Source organism: Primulina huaijiensis, unplaced genomic scaffold, assembly GCF_012295235.1.
Source record: "Primulina huaijiensis isolate GDHJ02 unplaced genomic scaffold, ASM1229523v2 scaffold40399, whole genome shotgun sequence".
Classification (NCBI taxonomy): Eukaryota; Viridiplantae; Streptophyta; class Magnoliopsida; order Lamiales; family Gesneriaceae; genus Primulina; species Primulina huaijiensis.
Genome location: NW_027359556.1, coordinates 3,272 through 19,112, shown reverse-complemented (window position 1 = coordinate 19,112; position 15,841 = coordinate 3,272). Strand labels below are relative to the sequence as shown.

At 36.0% G+C, this 15,841-nt stretch overlaps 2 protein-coding genes across 2 annotated transcripts; both read left to right on the top strand.

Annotated features, from left to right (window-relative positions):
- The first annotated feature begins 6 nt into the window (after positions 1–6).
- Positions 7–6,889, top strand: LOC140969300 (methionine S-methyltransferase-like). The gene is made up of 9 exons (XM_073430616.1): positions 7–35; positions 548–736; positions 808–996; positions 1,101–1,337; positions 2,681–2,815; positions 3,720–4,040; positions 4,214–4,393; positions 4,996–5,961; positions 6,411–6,889. The coding sequence occupies exons 2-9, from the start codon at positions 632–634 to the stop codon at positions 6,714–6,716; spliced, it is 2,439 nt and encodes an 812-aa protein (XP_073286717.1). The 5' UTR covers positions 7–35; positions 548–631; the 3' UTR covers positions 6,717–6,889.
- Positions 6,890–9,912: 3,023 nt separating this feature from the next.
- LOC140969299 (probable splicing factor 3A subunit 1) lies at positions 9,913–14,139 on the top strand. Its single transcript, XM_073430615.1, has 3 exons — positions 9,913–10,023; positions 11,423–13,578; positions 13,690–14,139. Exons 2-3 carry the CDS (start codon positions 11,431–11,433, stop codon positions 13,957–13,959), a joined length of 2,418 nt encoding a protein of 805 aa, XP_073286716.1. The 5' UTR covers positions 9,913–10,023; positions 11,423–11,430; the 3' UTR covers positions 13,960–14,139.
- The last annotated feature ends 1,702 nt before the right edge of the window (positions 14,140–15,841 follow it).

The window sequence follows — 15,841 nt, the reverse complement described above, 5'->3', positions numbered from 1 at the left end:
TCTTACATTCCCTGAGCAACTATTGCGCCCTCCAGGTTGGTGTACCATGTGAACTTTTTCATTCTTATACTTGTTTGACTTACCTGCATCTAAATGCTTCATGATGAAGAATGTCATGGCATTATGATTGTAAATGTTTTGTTTGTACATGAATGTGTCATTAAGGCAGCCAAAGTAATGTATCTGAAGTTATGAACTCTGTAATATTGAGTACTCACTCAAAAACTCCAGTTTTGTTTGTCCCCTCAAAATTTGTCTAACTTTTTTTAACGGCCTTTTTGAAAAATTCACAAATCCAATTCTCAACTAGATCAGCTCAGTCAGGTTTATTTTCAGTTTAAAATTATCGTGGTTTTTTCACATGCATTTTTGCAATGCTTATCTGTCTTATGTTCAAGATATTTCAGTTTGTTTTTATTGTCGGAAATACATGCGGTCTCATATACCATTCATTTCATTCTAGTCGCGGTTCGTTTGCAGAGATGTTCAGTCCATTCAAAATATGCTCAATCCACTGGTTTGTTGAGCTATTCTTTGTTGTCTTCAGGGCTTTGTCGAGGACCAGTTTGGCTTAGGGCTTATTGCAAGAGCTGTTGAAGAAGGTATATCTGTTATAAAACCTCTCGGGATTATGATATTTAATATGGGAGGTCGACCAGGACAAGCTGTATGTAAGCGTTTGTTTGAGCGTCGAGGCCTTCGTGTTAACAAGTCTTGGCAAACTAAAGTTATTCAGGTGATAAAAACAGCTTTAATGCATTACCTATGTCCATGAAATAAACACATCTTGAAGATCTAATGTTGCAGGCTGCTGATACGGATATTTCAGCTTTAGTTGAAATTGAAAAGAATAGTCCTCACCGATTTGAGTTCTTCATGGGGCTTGGTGGAGACCAACCTATTTGTGCCCGCACTGCCTGGGCCTATGCCCAAACTGGGGGTCATATATCTCATGCTTTATCTGTATATAATTGTCAACTCCGACAACCTAATCAGGTATGGAAATTTAAATATACAGATACATCTTGAAACTCACCATACGGTGCAATTAGGTAAAGAAACTAAGAAAGTGAAGGATAGTCATTCTGTTTCTCTGACAGGTAAAAAAAATTTTCGAGTTTCTAAGAAATGGATTCAAAGATATCAGCAGTTCTTTGGATTTGTCCTTTGAAGATGACTCTGTTGCAGATGAGAAGATACCATTCCTAGCTCATCTTGCTAATGTTCTAAAAGAGATTTCTTTTTTCCCTTATGAATCACCAGCTGGAAGCAGACGATTTCGTAGTCTTATTGCTGGATTCATGAGAACATACCATCACGTACCACTTACTGCAGATGTAAGTGAGTTGCATTTGATGTTCTTATTGACCTTAACTCACTATCTTTAGGGTTCTTTGCGCCTCAGCACTGTAGCTGCGCTATCTATTATTTTAAATTTTTTTTCATTTTTTTCCAATTAAGTTTCTTGATTATTTTTTATTATTTCATAAATAAATATAGAATTGAATAAATTATTTATTTTAGAAATAATCATATTTATACTTTTTATTCTTTATTCAATCAAATATTTATTATTACCATATATAAAAAAAATTTAAAAAAAAAATTGACATGATATAATTATATTTTTTTATTATTAATTAAAAAAACTCAATAATTTATGAAATTATTATTGGGTAAACAAATACAACGATATCAATAGTACATAACATGAAAAATAGTAAAGGGTATCAATGCAACATAGCATAAATAAAAATAAAAATAATCAAACGAAATGCAGCTTAACATAAATAAAAATAAAAAAACATCAAATTTAGAACAATCTGAATTTTTAAAAACATCAAATTTCTAAATTTATTAATTTTATTAACAATTTAATATAAAAGTATTTTAAAATATTATTTTTTGGTGGAATGAATTACTTAAAAATATTAATATATTTAGTTTATACTATTAGTTTAAATTAATTTCAATAAGATTATATATTGATTTTTGTAATTATATTTTTGGTGGAATAAATTATGAGATAAAATAAAAAGTAGAGAATATTTTGGGATTTTTTTTCCAAGAGTAAAATTTGAAATAGATGAATTGGAGATGTGTTTTGTGTTAGATGCAAAAATTGCATTATTTTAGAGTAAAACCTGCACCAAAATAATGTAAATGGGATGGTTATGACCTTAGGTAAGTAGTTAGACTTGCTTTTACTTGTATAGTTAATTCCACTCATTACTTATGAAGGGAAAAAAAGGTGATTGTTGTTGTCAAATAGAACAAGGACCGATACATTTTTTGAATTGGTCAAAAATCATCTCTTTGTCCATGGGGGCACTCTCAGTCATGCCTTTTTGTGTAGTTTCTCGATCTGTCATATAATCTTCTGCAAAAAAAATTAAGCCCTTAGACTGATTTTGCCAAACATAGCTTTAGATGCTCTTACCTCAATTTTAGGATGACTTGCAAGTCTTTTGCATTTTTTCCAAAGAAGAAAGTTATTACTGGGCATTTTTCCTTATCATTCAGCTTTAAGGTCTTTATGGACAAAGAGTCTTTTGGCGTTGATAGACTATCTTCAGAATAGCTTTTCAACTTGGATTTCTTATGCACAGTGAGGTTGTTACAAAACAATATATAAATATCTGGCGTGACATTCTTTCCCTGCTTTTTTTTTTTGGGCTAGAATGTTGTTATATTTCCATCGAGGATTGTGGCAATTGAAAGTGCTCTTCGAATGTTGTCCCCCCGCCTCGCCATTGTTGATGAACAATTATCGCGACATTTACCAAGGCAGTGGTTAACATCCCTGAATATTGAGGTATGGTTATTTTGAATTCATTTTGTTCAATTACATCAGTTTCTGATTTTATGGTATGCAGTTAGTGATAATCCCAATCTATAAGTCAGCAATGTTTTATTTTGAGAGAGGGCCATGTATGATTGCTTTTTTAAATACGTTAAGGCATCAGTGAGTCAGGAAAATAGTACATATTAGTCCTTGAAGAGAAGTGGTTCCCGATTGCTGTCTCATATTCGTGAAGAGTAAAGGTTTGTGAAGACTTTCTAGGTGTGTGTTGCTGACATGCATGGCCATGTCCACTGAATCACACTCTCATTTGTTGTATTTCCTGTGCAGAATATTTTCTATTTTAAAAATGTTGACCACCTAATTTTTTGGCATCGGCAGCATTTAAATTGTGTTCTTAACAATTTATTTCTCAATGCGAATCTTATCATATTGTGCTTTAATATTATATTTCTCCATTTGTGGTTTAGATATTTTTTAATTTTACCATATAGGCACCTGTTCATACTTTCTCTTGTTCCCAGCTAAGATTTACATGCATACTTCGATGTACATTTAGTAATGGTCAGAGTGGTTCTGTGTCTAATTTAAGATCGGAACCAGTTTATTCACCATCTCTCCTTGTTAAAAGATTGTTTTTTATTTCTCTTGGACCGCTATTGTATATATTGTTTATAATGCTTTGAAACTATCTCAATATGTTGAATTGTGTGACATAATTTTTTCTCTACTGGTATATATACTTAAAGATAGATAGAAAAATACCAGCAGACATTTAAACAGACAACATGATAGTCAGTTTCATGAACTCATCCCAGATGTTTGTCCAGGAGGATTTAAGCACATATGTGAACATTTCATGTGTCACCTAGAGAAAGAAGGTAATATACTCTTATATTTTGTGCTTCTTTCGTAGCGGACAAAACCTGGGAGAAATGTTGAGGAACAAATCACAGTCATTGAAGCACCTGGCCAGTCAGATTTGATGTTAGAGCTGATAAAAAAATTGAAGCCAGAGGTGGTCATCACTGGGATAGCTCATTTTGAGTCAGTTACTACTTCTGCATTTGAGCTTCTTTTAGATATCACCAAAGAAATTGGATGTCGTTTGTTTCTAGATATGTCGGAGCATTTTGAGTTATCTAGTCTTCCCACTTCCAATGGAGTCCTAAAATATCTCGCTGGAACTCCTCTTCCATCACATGCAGCGATTGTCTGTGGCTTACTAAAAAATAAGGTGTGTAAATTATCTAATATTAGGTCGATTTGGTCAAAGTCCGGAGCTAGTCTGGACATAGAAGGTATTTAAATAAGCAAAGACTTTTTCAGTGTTTTTTTTAAACGATTTCTAAACCTCTTTATTGTAACCTGAATTTTAAGCTCGTCCCATACCTCTTCTCTTCCTGTTAGGTTTATTCAGATTTGGAGGTGGCCTTCGTGATAACAGAAGAAGAGACAATGTTTAAAGCACTATGCAAGACCATGGAACTCTTACAAGGAAGTACAGCCATAGTTAGTCAGTACTACTATGGTTGTCTTTTCCATGAGCTTCTGTCTTTTCAACTTGCTGATCGACGTCCACCTGCTCAGGTTAGTTGGCCAACTTATATATCTATCTGCCGTTCGAGATGTCTTGAGTGGTCTGGTTTATTATCAAATATATATCTGCTATTTTATCTCAAGTGATGGTTACGATCCTTTCAAACCATTTAAAGCCTCGTAAAATTATCAAACATTACTATTTGAAGTTAAATGGAAGAACCAAAATATGATTTTATATTTTAATCCCTCTCTGCATTTTATCTAGACTGTAATGCTTTAAAACTTCAAACAATTATCTTTAAAGGCACATGATTCATGGCTTCCTAATGATCGTAACTTCATAATCCAACACCCCAAGATTTTCTGTCGTAGGCGAATAATTAACCTATTCTGTATCCTGGATCGTGGCATAGGTTGGACTAGTGTACGATATGTGCTTACCCAGAGAGATTTGGCTCTTATTCGTACTTTGTTCTTGACCTAAGATATTTTTGAAACGTGCAAATTTTTTTATCCCAATTTCAGATTCTATGATGTGATCAAACATCTTAAATTGCTGATGAGAGTGTTATTTCAACAGATATCCACCTCAAATTCATTATAAAAATTTGCTTTATCAACTGTTCGCTTGATTCTTTACTCCCATGCAGAGAAATGCCAAGCCGACTAGAGCTTCTAAGGTCAATGACTTTTCTAGTTCCACTATCTCGGTACTTGATCAGGCGGAGTTGGCAACAGATGAACGGGAAAAATTTACCCTGGTCCATATGGATATCGATCAAAGTTTTTTGCCCATAATAACACCCGTAAAGGCTGCCATCTTCGAGAGCTTCGCTAGGCAGAACATAACAGAACCCGAAATTGATGTTGCACATGGTTTAAGACAATTAATTAGCAGTAATTATGGCTTCCCATCGGCTAGCAGCACAGAATTGATATATGCAGACTGCCCAGTGGCACTTTTCTGTAAGTGGGTGCTCTGCTGCATTCATGAGGGCGGTACACTGTGCTTCCCTACTGGTACCAATGGAAATTATGTATCTGCTGCAAAATTTTTGAATGCCGAAATTGTAAATATTCCTACATATTCGGAAGTAGGTTTCAAGCTGACAGAAGAAACACTTGCAGACGTTTTAAAGACTCTAAACAAACCATGGATCTACATCTCTGGTCCAATAGTCAATCCCACTGGGACGGTTTACAGTAACAAAGAGATAAATATTCTTTTATCCATTTGTGCTAAGTTTGGAGCAAGGGTTATACTAGATACTTCATTCTCAGGGGTTGAATTTAACTCCAAAGGTGTAGATGGCTGGAATCTGAGAGCTACTCTGGAGAAACTTTCCTCTACCAATCCAACATTTTGTGTATCTCTACTTGGAGGATTATTTTTTAAGATGCTAAGTAGTGGGCTTAAGTTTGGGTTTCTTCTTATAAATCAGCAATCTGTTGTGGATACATTCCATAGCTTTGCCGGATTAAGCAAACCTCATAGCACTATAAAATATACAGTGAAGAAATTGCTGGATCTTCAAGAGCAGAAGACGGGTGATCTGCTGAATGCCATTGTAGAGCAGACTGAACTTCTTGGAAATAGATATAAACAATTGAAGCAGGTATAATTTATTCTCGATATCAATACTATCACTTAGCGTGGATGTTGAAAAACATGGTCAAGTAGGGATAATAGTTTTTGAAATATCTTCATATTTCACATTCAATACTTGTGTGTGTATGCATGTGTCTGTAGGGGAAGCAACAATTGCTCTTCTTACCGAATATGGTTTAAAAAAATTTAAACCGTACTGTTACTAGTTGCTATTCCTTTTCATTAAGCAACCAATACTAAATGATACAATTAATGATAGTGTGGAGGTCACATATTTGGCGCACAGTCTTTTACGATTTAAAATATCATTTCTATCGGTCATGGCTTAATGGTATATTGGTGTTTGGTATCATGATATACCCCTAAGTCAAAGTTCTAATCAAAATTTGGTTTATCCCTGGATATGCCATCTTTTTATTCACATTTATGCAAATTTTATGATCTGTGGCTTGACAGACACTTGAAAGTTGTGGTTGGGATGTTCTCGAAGCTCATGGCGGAGTCTCCATTGTAGCAAAGCCTTCTGCCTATCTTGGCAAGACTATCAAAAGTAATAACTCTTCCGGTACTGGTACTCAGGAAATCACGCTTGATAACTCAAATATTGGGGAAGTCATGCTGAAGAGCTGTGGTCTGTGCATCAATAGTGCTTCATGGACTGGAATCCCTGGTTACTGTCGCTTCACATTCGGCTCGACAGACAGTGATTTCCAGCGTGCATTAGATTGTATCACAAAATTCAAAAGCTTAGTAAGTAACTGAACTAATCCCTGAAAGTTAAATTCTTACGCACCTCAGGAATGATTTGTGTTTCTTCACAACTTGATTGTTGTGAAATTTGTTGTCATCGAGTGGGTTTGTACAACAAAATATATTGAGAAATAAATTATGCATTTGAGGTGAACTGAATGTTATTTATTTCACATTCTGTAGTCTCTTTTTCACTGACCTCTTTTTTCCTTACTTTTTGTGAATTAATATTTCTATTTCATGCATATAAAACAAGGTGAAGCATCCCCTCAGTTGAATACTACCATCCTTGCAAGCCCTATTTGATGTGTAGGGAGACAATCTCTCTTATGATTTGGGAAAAAATATTTTAGGGGAATGGTTTTGTGGGAAGAATTTGTGTGATAAAAAATTATGTTTGAAATTTATTAATAGGATATTTTAACAAATGCCAAGAGTTTTTGTTTGCCAAATGTTATTAAATTATAGTTGAATTGATTTTTGGGATATGCTTAGTACTGATAAATTTAGAATTTTAAAACACAATGTATTTGATTTAAATATAATACAAAATATTTGTTTTATAAGTTGTGAATATTTAAATTAATCATAATAATATTGGGAGGTTTAAAAATTGACAAATATATATTTTGGGGCAAAGAGATTGAAAATAAGGTGATAAAATTTCATTATTAAGAATTAATAAACATGTTTTAAATTTGAAATCATGTGTCGTTTTTCGGGTTTTTTTGAAAAATAATTTAAATTTAAATTTTTTTTTCAAAAATAATGTAAAAAAAAACATTTTCAAAACTAATATAATACGCGCTTAGCGTCCGCGCTTCGTAAGCACGGACGCTGGTCCACGTAAGCGACAGAATATTTTAGCGACGGAATAAATATAGCAACCGTCACGAATTTGCGACAGTTTTTTAAACCGTCGCTAAAATTGCATTAGCGACGGTTTTTCGTCGCTGTAAGGAATCAGCGACGGTTTATGAACCGTCGTCGCTATGAACCGTCGCTAAATGTTCATAAACCGTCGCTATGAACCGTCGCTAAATGCCGAAATACCTTTCTTATCAACAACTGCACATGTACGCCGCGAATAATCTTAAACTTCCAACTGCTTGCAACTTTGCAGCGTGCAATATACGCTGCGAAAATCCATTTTTGTTGTAGTGAAGATAGAGAAAAAAAACAGACAATAAGTTCATCAAAAAATAAGTTTTTTCAGGAACCTCTACTATTCAATCTAGTTTTTTCAGTGACTCAGAGATGACTAACTTTGGTTTGTTTGGTCAGCAGGATTTTAAGACTCCGTCTTGGTCGAACATACACAATTTTACAAATTTGCTTAATGTTGGTCTACAGCATCTTGTACATGACATTCGACCACAGAATGATGTTGAGGAAAATGAACAACATTCAATTGAGATATCCCAGTTTTGATGAATTTCTTATTTGTTTTTTTCTCTATCTTCACTACAACAGAAATAGCTTTTCGTAGCGTATATTGCACGCTGCAAACTTGCAAACCATTGAAAGTTCAAGATTATCCGTGGCGTACATGTGCACGGTGTTGATACAATTATTCGTGACGCGTGAAGAATGTATTTCGGCATTTAACGACGGTTCAAAAACCGTCGCTAATTAGCGACGGTTATAATTCCTTACAGCGACGGTATCATCGACGGTTTTTATATATATTCCGTCGCTTACGTGGACCAGCGTCCGTGCTCACGAAGCGCGGACGCTGCTCCACGTGAGCAACGTTCGCGCTCCGTAAACGCGGATTGCATTAGTTTTGAAAATGTTTTTTTTTACATTATTTTTGAATTTTTTTAAAAATTAAATTATTTTAAAAAAAAACCAGTCGTTTTTCTTGAAAATAAGAAAATTNTAATATAATAACAAATATTACCAAGTATAATTCGAATGTTTCTTAAAAATAAAATCACTTAAATTAAAATAATGAACAAAAACGAAACTTAACAAGCTCCACATTTTGTATCGTGTCTTATAATATTTTTTTGATAGAAAATTGTAATTGTATTAAGAATAATCATCCATTACAAGCCTAACTAACCAGGAGGGAAACTCACCATTCATCCAGACGAACGATGGATGGGTAGAACAAAATAAGCAATTTTATGGCCTACTATATTAGCCGATTTACTAACATGTGCAATATCTGAAATTACTGGTCTTCTTATATGCCTTCCAACTTAAGTAGCACATACACCAATATAGCCAAGATCATCTTTGAATAGCTGTAACTTTTTGCACTGCTAGTAAGAAATCCAATTCAATCAATACATCAAGAAAGTTTTAATCATAGAGTAGTTTTATACCTTCAAGGATAGCTAGGAGTTCGCCATGGACTACCGAGAGAAGCTGTGTAATATGTTTCCCAAAAGCCATGAGAAGGTGACTTTGGTTATCCCTTAGTACCCGGATCGCGGATAAGTCTCCAGAGTTGTTTGACTAATAAAGCACGGTTAAATTCTGCCATTATCTAGGATCCGAGACCCTCTAGATTTTGGGTGGCATAAGGAATCCCATGAGCGCCAGTTCAATTTCCGTTTTCCATTATCAACTCCCCACCAGAAGATTGCACGTACCCTCTCAATTTCATCACAAATCTGCCGTGGTAGTTTAAAAGAGCACATTACATATGCTGGGATAGCTTAGAGGATAGACTTTATGAGCACCTCTTTGCCCCCTATGAAAACCATTTATTATTCAATTATTGAATCTGTTTCCCCACTCTTTCAACTAAGTATTGGAACTGAAGCCTCTTACGCTTCATAGAAACAGTTGGAAGATCAAGTTATAGATCATGCTGCTGAACTACTGGTATAGTCCGAATTGATTTAATTGTCCCAATTTTTTTTAAAATTTTTCTCAATTCTTGTTATACTTATTTGTATTAATTAACATAAAGTCCTAAAGTAACTAATTTTGATTAGATGTTAATAAATTTTTTTTCTTTATTTAAATATCCTCATTATTTTAAAATTTTCCTCTGCTATTTTCATCGAGTGAACATTAATATTTTAAGAAATGGTTAAATCAATTTTGTTTTGGTTATTCTTATAAAATAATATACGTAAAATCTAATTAACTGATTTTTAAAAATAAATTAATTATTTTGTATTGGGCCATAATATTTATAGAATTGTATATTGTCTAGCTTTGGGCTTGGCTTGGCTTGGCTTGGCCCGGCCCAAATGTACAAAAACCATTTCATTAGTGAAGAAATGATCGAGACGTATTCTGCTTCTGCCCTAGATCCTTCCATCTCCTACCTCAAAGCTGATGCGTGAGAAATCTTAAGGTAAGTACTATTCAACCTTTTGAACTCGAAAAAGCCCTTAAAATTTGGTATTTTAGTCTAATTCTCAGTCTTTTTCTCACGTTTCCCTACTCTTTTCTCCCAAATATGTGGGCATGAGTTTTGTTTGGTTGCTGCTTTTGGTGGTACGATTGTTAGTATTTTAGTGTTGAGTCGCTGAATCATTTATATACACATAAACTGAATGGACACGGTGAATTAAATGGTAGCTGGAATCGACAAAAATGTGGACTCCAACATCTGAAGTTAGGTTATTTCGGACCATTATATTTCCTGCTATTCTTATCCCAGTTCAAATGCGGACGCCAACATCTGAATGTTTGATTTTTATTTTTATTCTTTTATGATTCTTGGTGAAAATCCAGTCTTGGACTCGAGTACTTTTACGTGGGAGATTGATTTGAAATCTATTATAGCATCATAGTTAACAATATATATTACTTATTTATACGTTAGTTACATAAATATAATAGATTTTGAATGATCTAATTATGAGTTGAGATTGAAATTCATCCGAACTAAAGTGAAATACTATATAACTTGAAAATGGTGGGATTTGAAGTTTATGGTCTTGTTTCTCAATAACTACAAAAATACATTTGAATATATTTCAAATCATCCATCAATCCAATTGCCTCCTTAGAGAAGCTCATCCCAAGCATTTCACCCTTTAAGCTTTAAAAAATGAACAGCATTAGGTCAAAATCTAGGAGCCATTCAACGTATTCCCAGCTAATTGAATGTGGCATTTTTTTATTGAAGTTATTTTTTTTACTTGTGCTTGCCTGATCGTTGCAAATTATTGTACAGCATTCGCAACCGAATTCCTAATTTGGTTGCATGAATGAGCTTCTTTGTTCAAGTTTGAGAGTTGAAGAGGTGGTGGTAGGAGTAATTTGTTTAGAACAGTAATGAGAGTCTCTAGAGTGGGCATTTCTCTATGGGGTGGGTGATGTTCCCACATAATCTGGGAGAAACTGAGAAAGTAAGAAATTAACCACCACATAAGCTCCACAAGTAATTGCGAAGTGACTCTTAAATTTGAGGAGTTTTCCAGCAACAAGGATAGTCCTCTGGGATTGGATTTTTCTCTTGAGCTTATGGCGAATTATTCTAAGTAAAACTTGATATAGGCAACATTTTGGTGTTATAATTTTTACATTGTTGATTAGTTTATTCTTGTCTGTGTTAGATGAATTTGCCTCTCAACTTTTTCCGCATTTATCTTTTGTTTTTATTTTGGTGTTCTTTTCCGAATTTTGACACCTTTAATTTATATTGCTAAATTTCTTCCTGAATTACACTTTTTTTATACTTGGTCTTAGCCATTGTAAGATCACAACTTGACTGAGCAATGTTCCATATGGATTGCCTTCTGCAGATTGAAAAATGCTAGGTTCCTTCTCGATACTGCCCCTTCCGGCGCCGCCAGGTGATGGGAATCTTGGTCCGATTCCCCTTGCTCAAGTGATCAACGAATCTGAAGATGAGAAAAATGCGCCTACTGAAGGCCAAGCAAACGCTAATGATAAATCCAATTCAGCTCCTCCTTCAGTTGCTACCCACACTAGGACTATAGGAATTATATATCCGCCCCCTGACATAAGAAACATTGTAGATAAAACTTCCCAGTTTGTGGCAAAAAATGGACCAGAATTTGAGAAAAGAATCATGGCAAACAATGAAGGGAATGCAAAATTCAACTTTTTACATGCCTCTGATCCTTACCATGCTTACTATCTGCACCGCCTATCAGAAGCTCGGGCCCAGAATCAAGTTTCTGCCCAGCAGCTACCTTCCCAGGATGTTCCAGAACCAGGTGCTACTGCTCCAGCTGCTGATTCAAGTGATACTTTGACAAAGCCTGATCCAACGGCCCAATTTAGACCTGTCCGCAAGGTACTTGAGCCACCGGAGTCAGAGCAGTATACTGTTCGGCTTCCCGAAGGAATTACAGGGGAGGAACTAGATATAATTAAACTCACTGCTCAGTTTGTGGCCCGAAACGGGAAGTCATTTTTGACTGGTCTTACTAGTAGGGAGAGCTCTAATCCCCAGTTCCATTTCCTGCGGCCAACACACAGTATGTTCATGTTCTTTACATCACTGGCTGATGCATATTCAAAGGTACTGATGCCTTCGAAAGGGTTGACAGATAAGCTCCGAAGGAGTGTTGGGGATATGACGACTGTCCTTGAACGCTGTTTACATCGTCTTGAATGGGAACGGTCACAAGAACAGGCCAGGCAGAAGGCTGAAGATGAGATCGAGCAGGAGCGACTGCAGATGGCTATGATTGATTGGCATGATTTTGTTGTGGTTGAGACAATTGACTTTGCTGATGATGAGGATGATGATTTACCTCCTCCCATGACACTTGAGGAAGTGATAAGGAGAAGCAAGATGACCACTATGGAAGAAGAGGATATTATTGAGCTCGGCAAGGAGGCGGAAATGGATATGGATGAAGAAGAGGTCCAACTGGTTGAGGATGGCATGAGAGCTGCTAGTCTTGAAGAGAATGGTGGTTTGAAGAATAATGAGACCAGAATAGTTCCGGAAGAACCTGAACCACCCATGAGAATTGTGAAAAATTGGAAGCGGCCTGAAGATAGGATCCTAACTGAAAAAGATCCAACTAAATATGTTGTCTCACCGATAACTGGAGAGCTCGTTCTCATTAATGACATGTCTGAACACATGAGAATTTCTCTCATTGATCCCAAGTATAAGGAGCAGAAGGACAGGATGTTTGCTAAGATTAGAGAGACAACTCTTGCAGCAGATGATGAAATTTCTAGGAACATTGTGGGACTTGCAAGAACACGTCCTGATATTTTTGGTACCACCGAAGAAGAAGTTTCTAATGCCGTCAAGGCTGAGATTGAAAAGAAGAATGATGAGCAACCAAAACAGGTCATATGGGATGGCCACACGGGAAGTATTGGTCGATCAACTACACAAGCCATTTCTCACAATACAGGTGGGGAGGACCTAAATGATAATGTGAACAATGATGGCTGGAGTCTTCCGGGTCCAGCACCTCCTCCTCCCATACCTGGTATGCCACCAGTTCGGCCACTGCCTCCACCTCCAGGCCTTCTCTTGAATATTCCAAGGCCTCCTACCTCAATCCCCTACTCTATGCCAACTAGCACTGGGGTAATTGCCCCACCACCACCTAGGCCTCCAGTAATCAATATTGTTCCTCCTGTTCGACCACCACCTCCTATGTCTATGGTTCATGGGCAACCTCTTATGGCAAATCAGCCATCATTGCTTCCATCTATGCTTCCAGTTCCACCTCCTCCGGGATCCCAGTTTACGATGTTGGGTGGTCCCAGACCTTTCGTTCACATCTCTATGCCCCAACCAGGTATGCCTATGGTTCCTCCGCCACCTATGCTCCAAGGGATGCCTCCACCACCTCCACCTGAGGAAGCTCCTCCTCCACTGCCCGATGAACCAGAACCCAAGAGGCAAAGACTTGATGATTCTATGCTTGTTCCTGAAGACCAATTTTTGGTTAAACATTCGGTATTGAGCCTCTTCTGATCTCTCTGTTGAAGATGTTATATGTATATGTATGTGTGTGTGATATACTGTACCAATATCCTTTGATAAATTGTATTACATCGGTGACTACAGGGTCCTGCACATATCAGTATCTCTGTTCCAAATGTTGATGAAGCAAATCTCAAGGGGCAAGTACTGGAGATTACGGTGCAATCCTTATCAGAAACAGTTGGCAGTTTGAAAGAGAAAATTGCTGGGGACATTCAACTTCCTGCAAACAAACAAAAGCTAAGTGGGAAGGCTGGTTTCCTCAAGGACAATTTATCACTTGCTTATTACAATATTGGTCCTGGAGACTCGCTATCTCTATCTCTTAGGGAACGTGGTGGTAGGAAGAGATGAACATTATACTCTGAATCCAAGGTTTATTAGAACACTGGCGTTGCAATATAAAATATAATATTAACTATTATTGGACACAATGCCCTAATTTTTCCTTTTTCATTTTAGAGATTGTATTTGTCCTCTACCTCTGAAGTATTTATTGCTTTTTTTTATTATATCTTATCTACTGCAGATCTACCATCTTGGTACTCGTCACATGGGTCATAGGAGTTTTCTTGTTATATATTACATGCATTGTTCTTTTGAAGTTATCTTACATTATTTACATTTCTGTGTTTATCTCTTATATCTGATGAAACAGTCTTGCTCCATTACAGTTCAGATTTTGATGTCTTCATTTTCTGTTCTTATATACTCTTGGATCAATTAAAGGCGGCCCTCAGGTGAATCTGTTCTGAAACTATAATTTTGCCCTCTCCTGATCCTTGTTTAGTCCATCCGTCTTTAACTTTTACATAACATGGTGTGAGAAGAATGCATGAACTGGTTTTGTCAATTTCATTTAACATCTGAATAAGTCGTATCAGTGTTACTTAGCTGTGGTCCTAATCAGGTCTTGAATTTTGTGGTAGTAATCAGGTGTTTTCTTAGTTACTGCTCGATCGGTTGAATCAAATGAGTTTGTTTCGTACACAGAGGGAAGATAATTAGATTTTGTTATGCCGTTCTTTCTTGTTTGGAGTCGCACTCATTTCAGATGCTAAAAAACTCGTTTGAGGAAGTCATTATTTGTTTGATGAACGGAGTTGGTCAATATTGATTATTAATGAGTTTGGAATCCAAATTTCAACAATTGAGGGATGAATTTCACACTTTACCATCATTTATATGTTTATTAAGTTTTTAGGAAACACGTGATCAATCGTTGCTTCCATCTGTGTTAGTGTTCAATTGTTTGACTTGTGGCACTCGCACTTGATGGAGGAGCTAGCTATAAGAAAGCACTCTCTTATGTTTTACTCAAAAGTTTTACAGTCTACTGTTCTATATAGGTACACAAATGCAGGTACATATTTTTGGTTTATACAGGTGAATGGCGCCAACATGTTCATTTATACAAATGAACGACACATTTTACATAATTGAACTATATACAACTTTACTGTCGCTTATTGTTCTCTTGCTTTCGTACAGTATGAAATGAAAAAAAACATTTGGAAACAAGATCCAAAGTATAAGCATGTTTGCTGTACTTGTTGAAATTGGACTACTCCGTGGGAGCTAATATCTTATTGAATACAAAATTATTAAAGCACCTTGCAGCATGAGTGGTGTTTTGCAGCGATAATGGTCGTGTAAGTGATTAATATGCCGTTTGAATTTTGTACGCATTAAAACATTTTAGTTACATTGTATCCATCGACTTATTGGTATAACGAGAAACATTTGATACGAGTAGTATTTCAAATGAAATATTAGCAATTATAATAAAATTTATATAAATTAATAAAGTTTGATCATGGAATTTTATTGATTTATAAACAACCTTTGGACACAAGTAGTAGTATTTGAAATGAAACTTGGTAAGAGGAGACAATTAATCCCATGGTTTCGCTATTCAAATTTGTCATCTTCTAGAACAAGACGAAGTTGAGTTGGTAGATGTCAAACCGCTGCATCCTATCAAGCTTATGAATGCTTCCTCGGTGAAAACATTCAAGAAAACTTGGTGTTGAATTCAGGGTCTAACAATGAAGATGGTGATAGCAGGGAGAAAGTACCATTAACTAGTGTTTGTTGCTTCCAAAAAGGAGGCAACTGAGAAGAAAAAATAGAACCACCCTCTCTATCCAATGTTCTGACTACCATCAATCTGACCATCCAATAGGTTGATAACTTGGTCAAGAAGAGGATGGGAAGTTTTGATCGATGGGTGGAT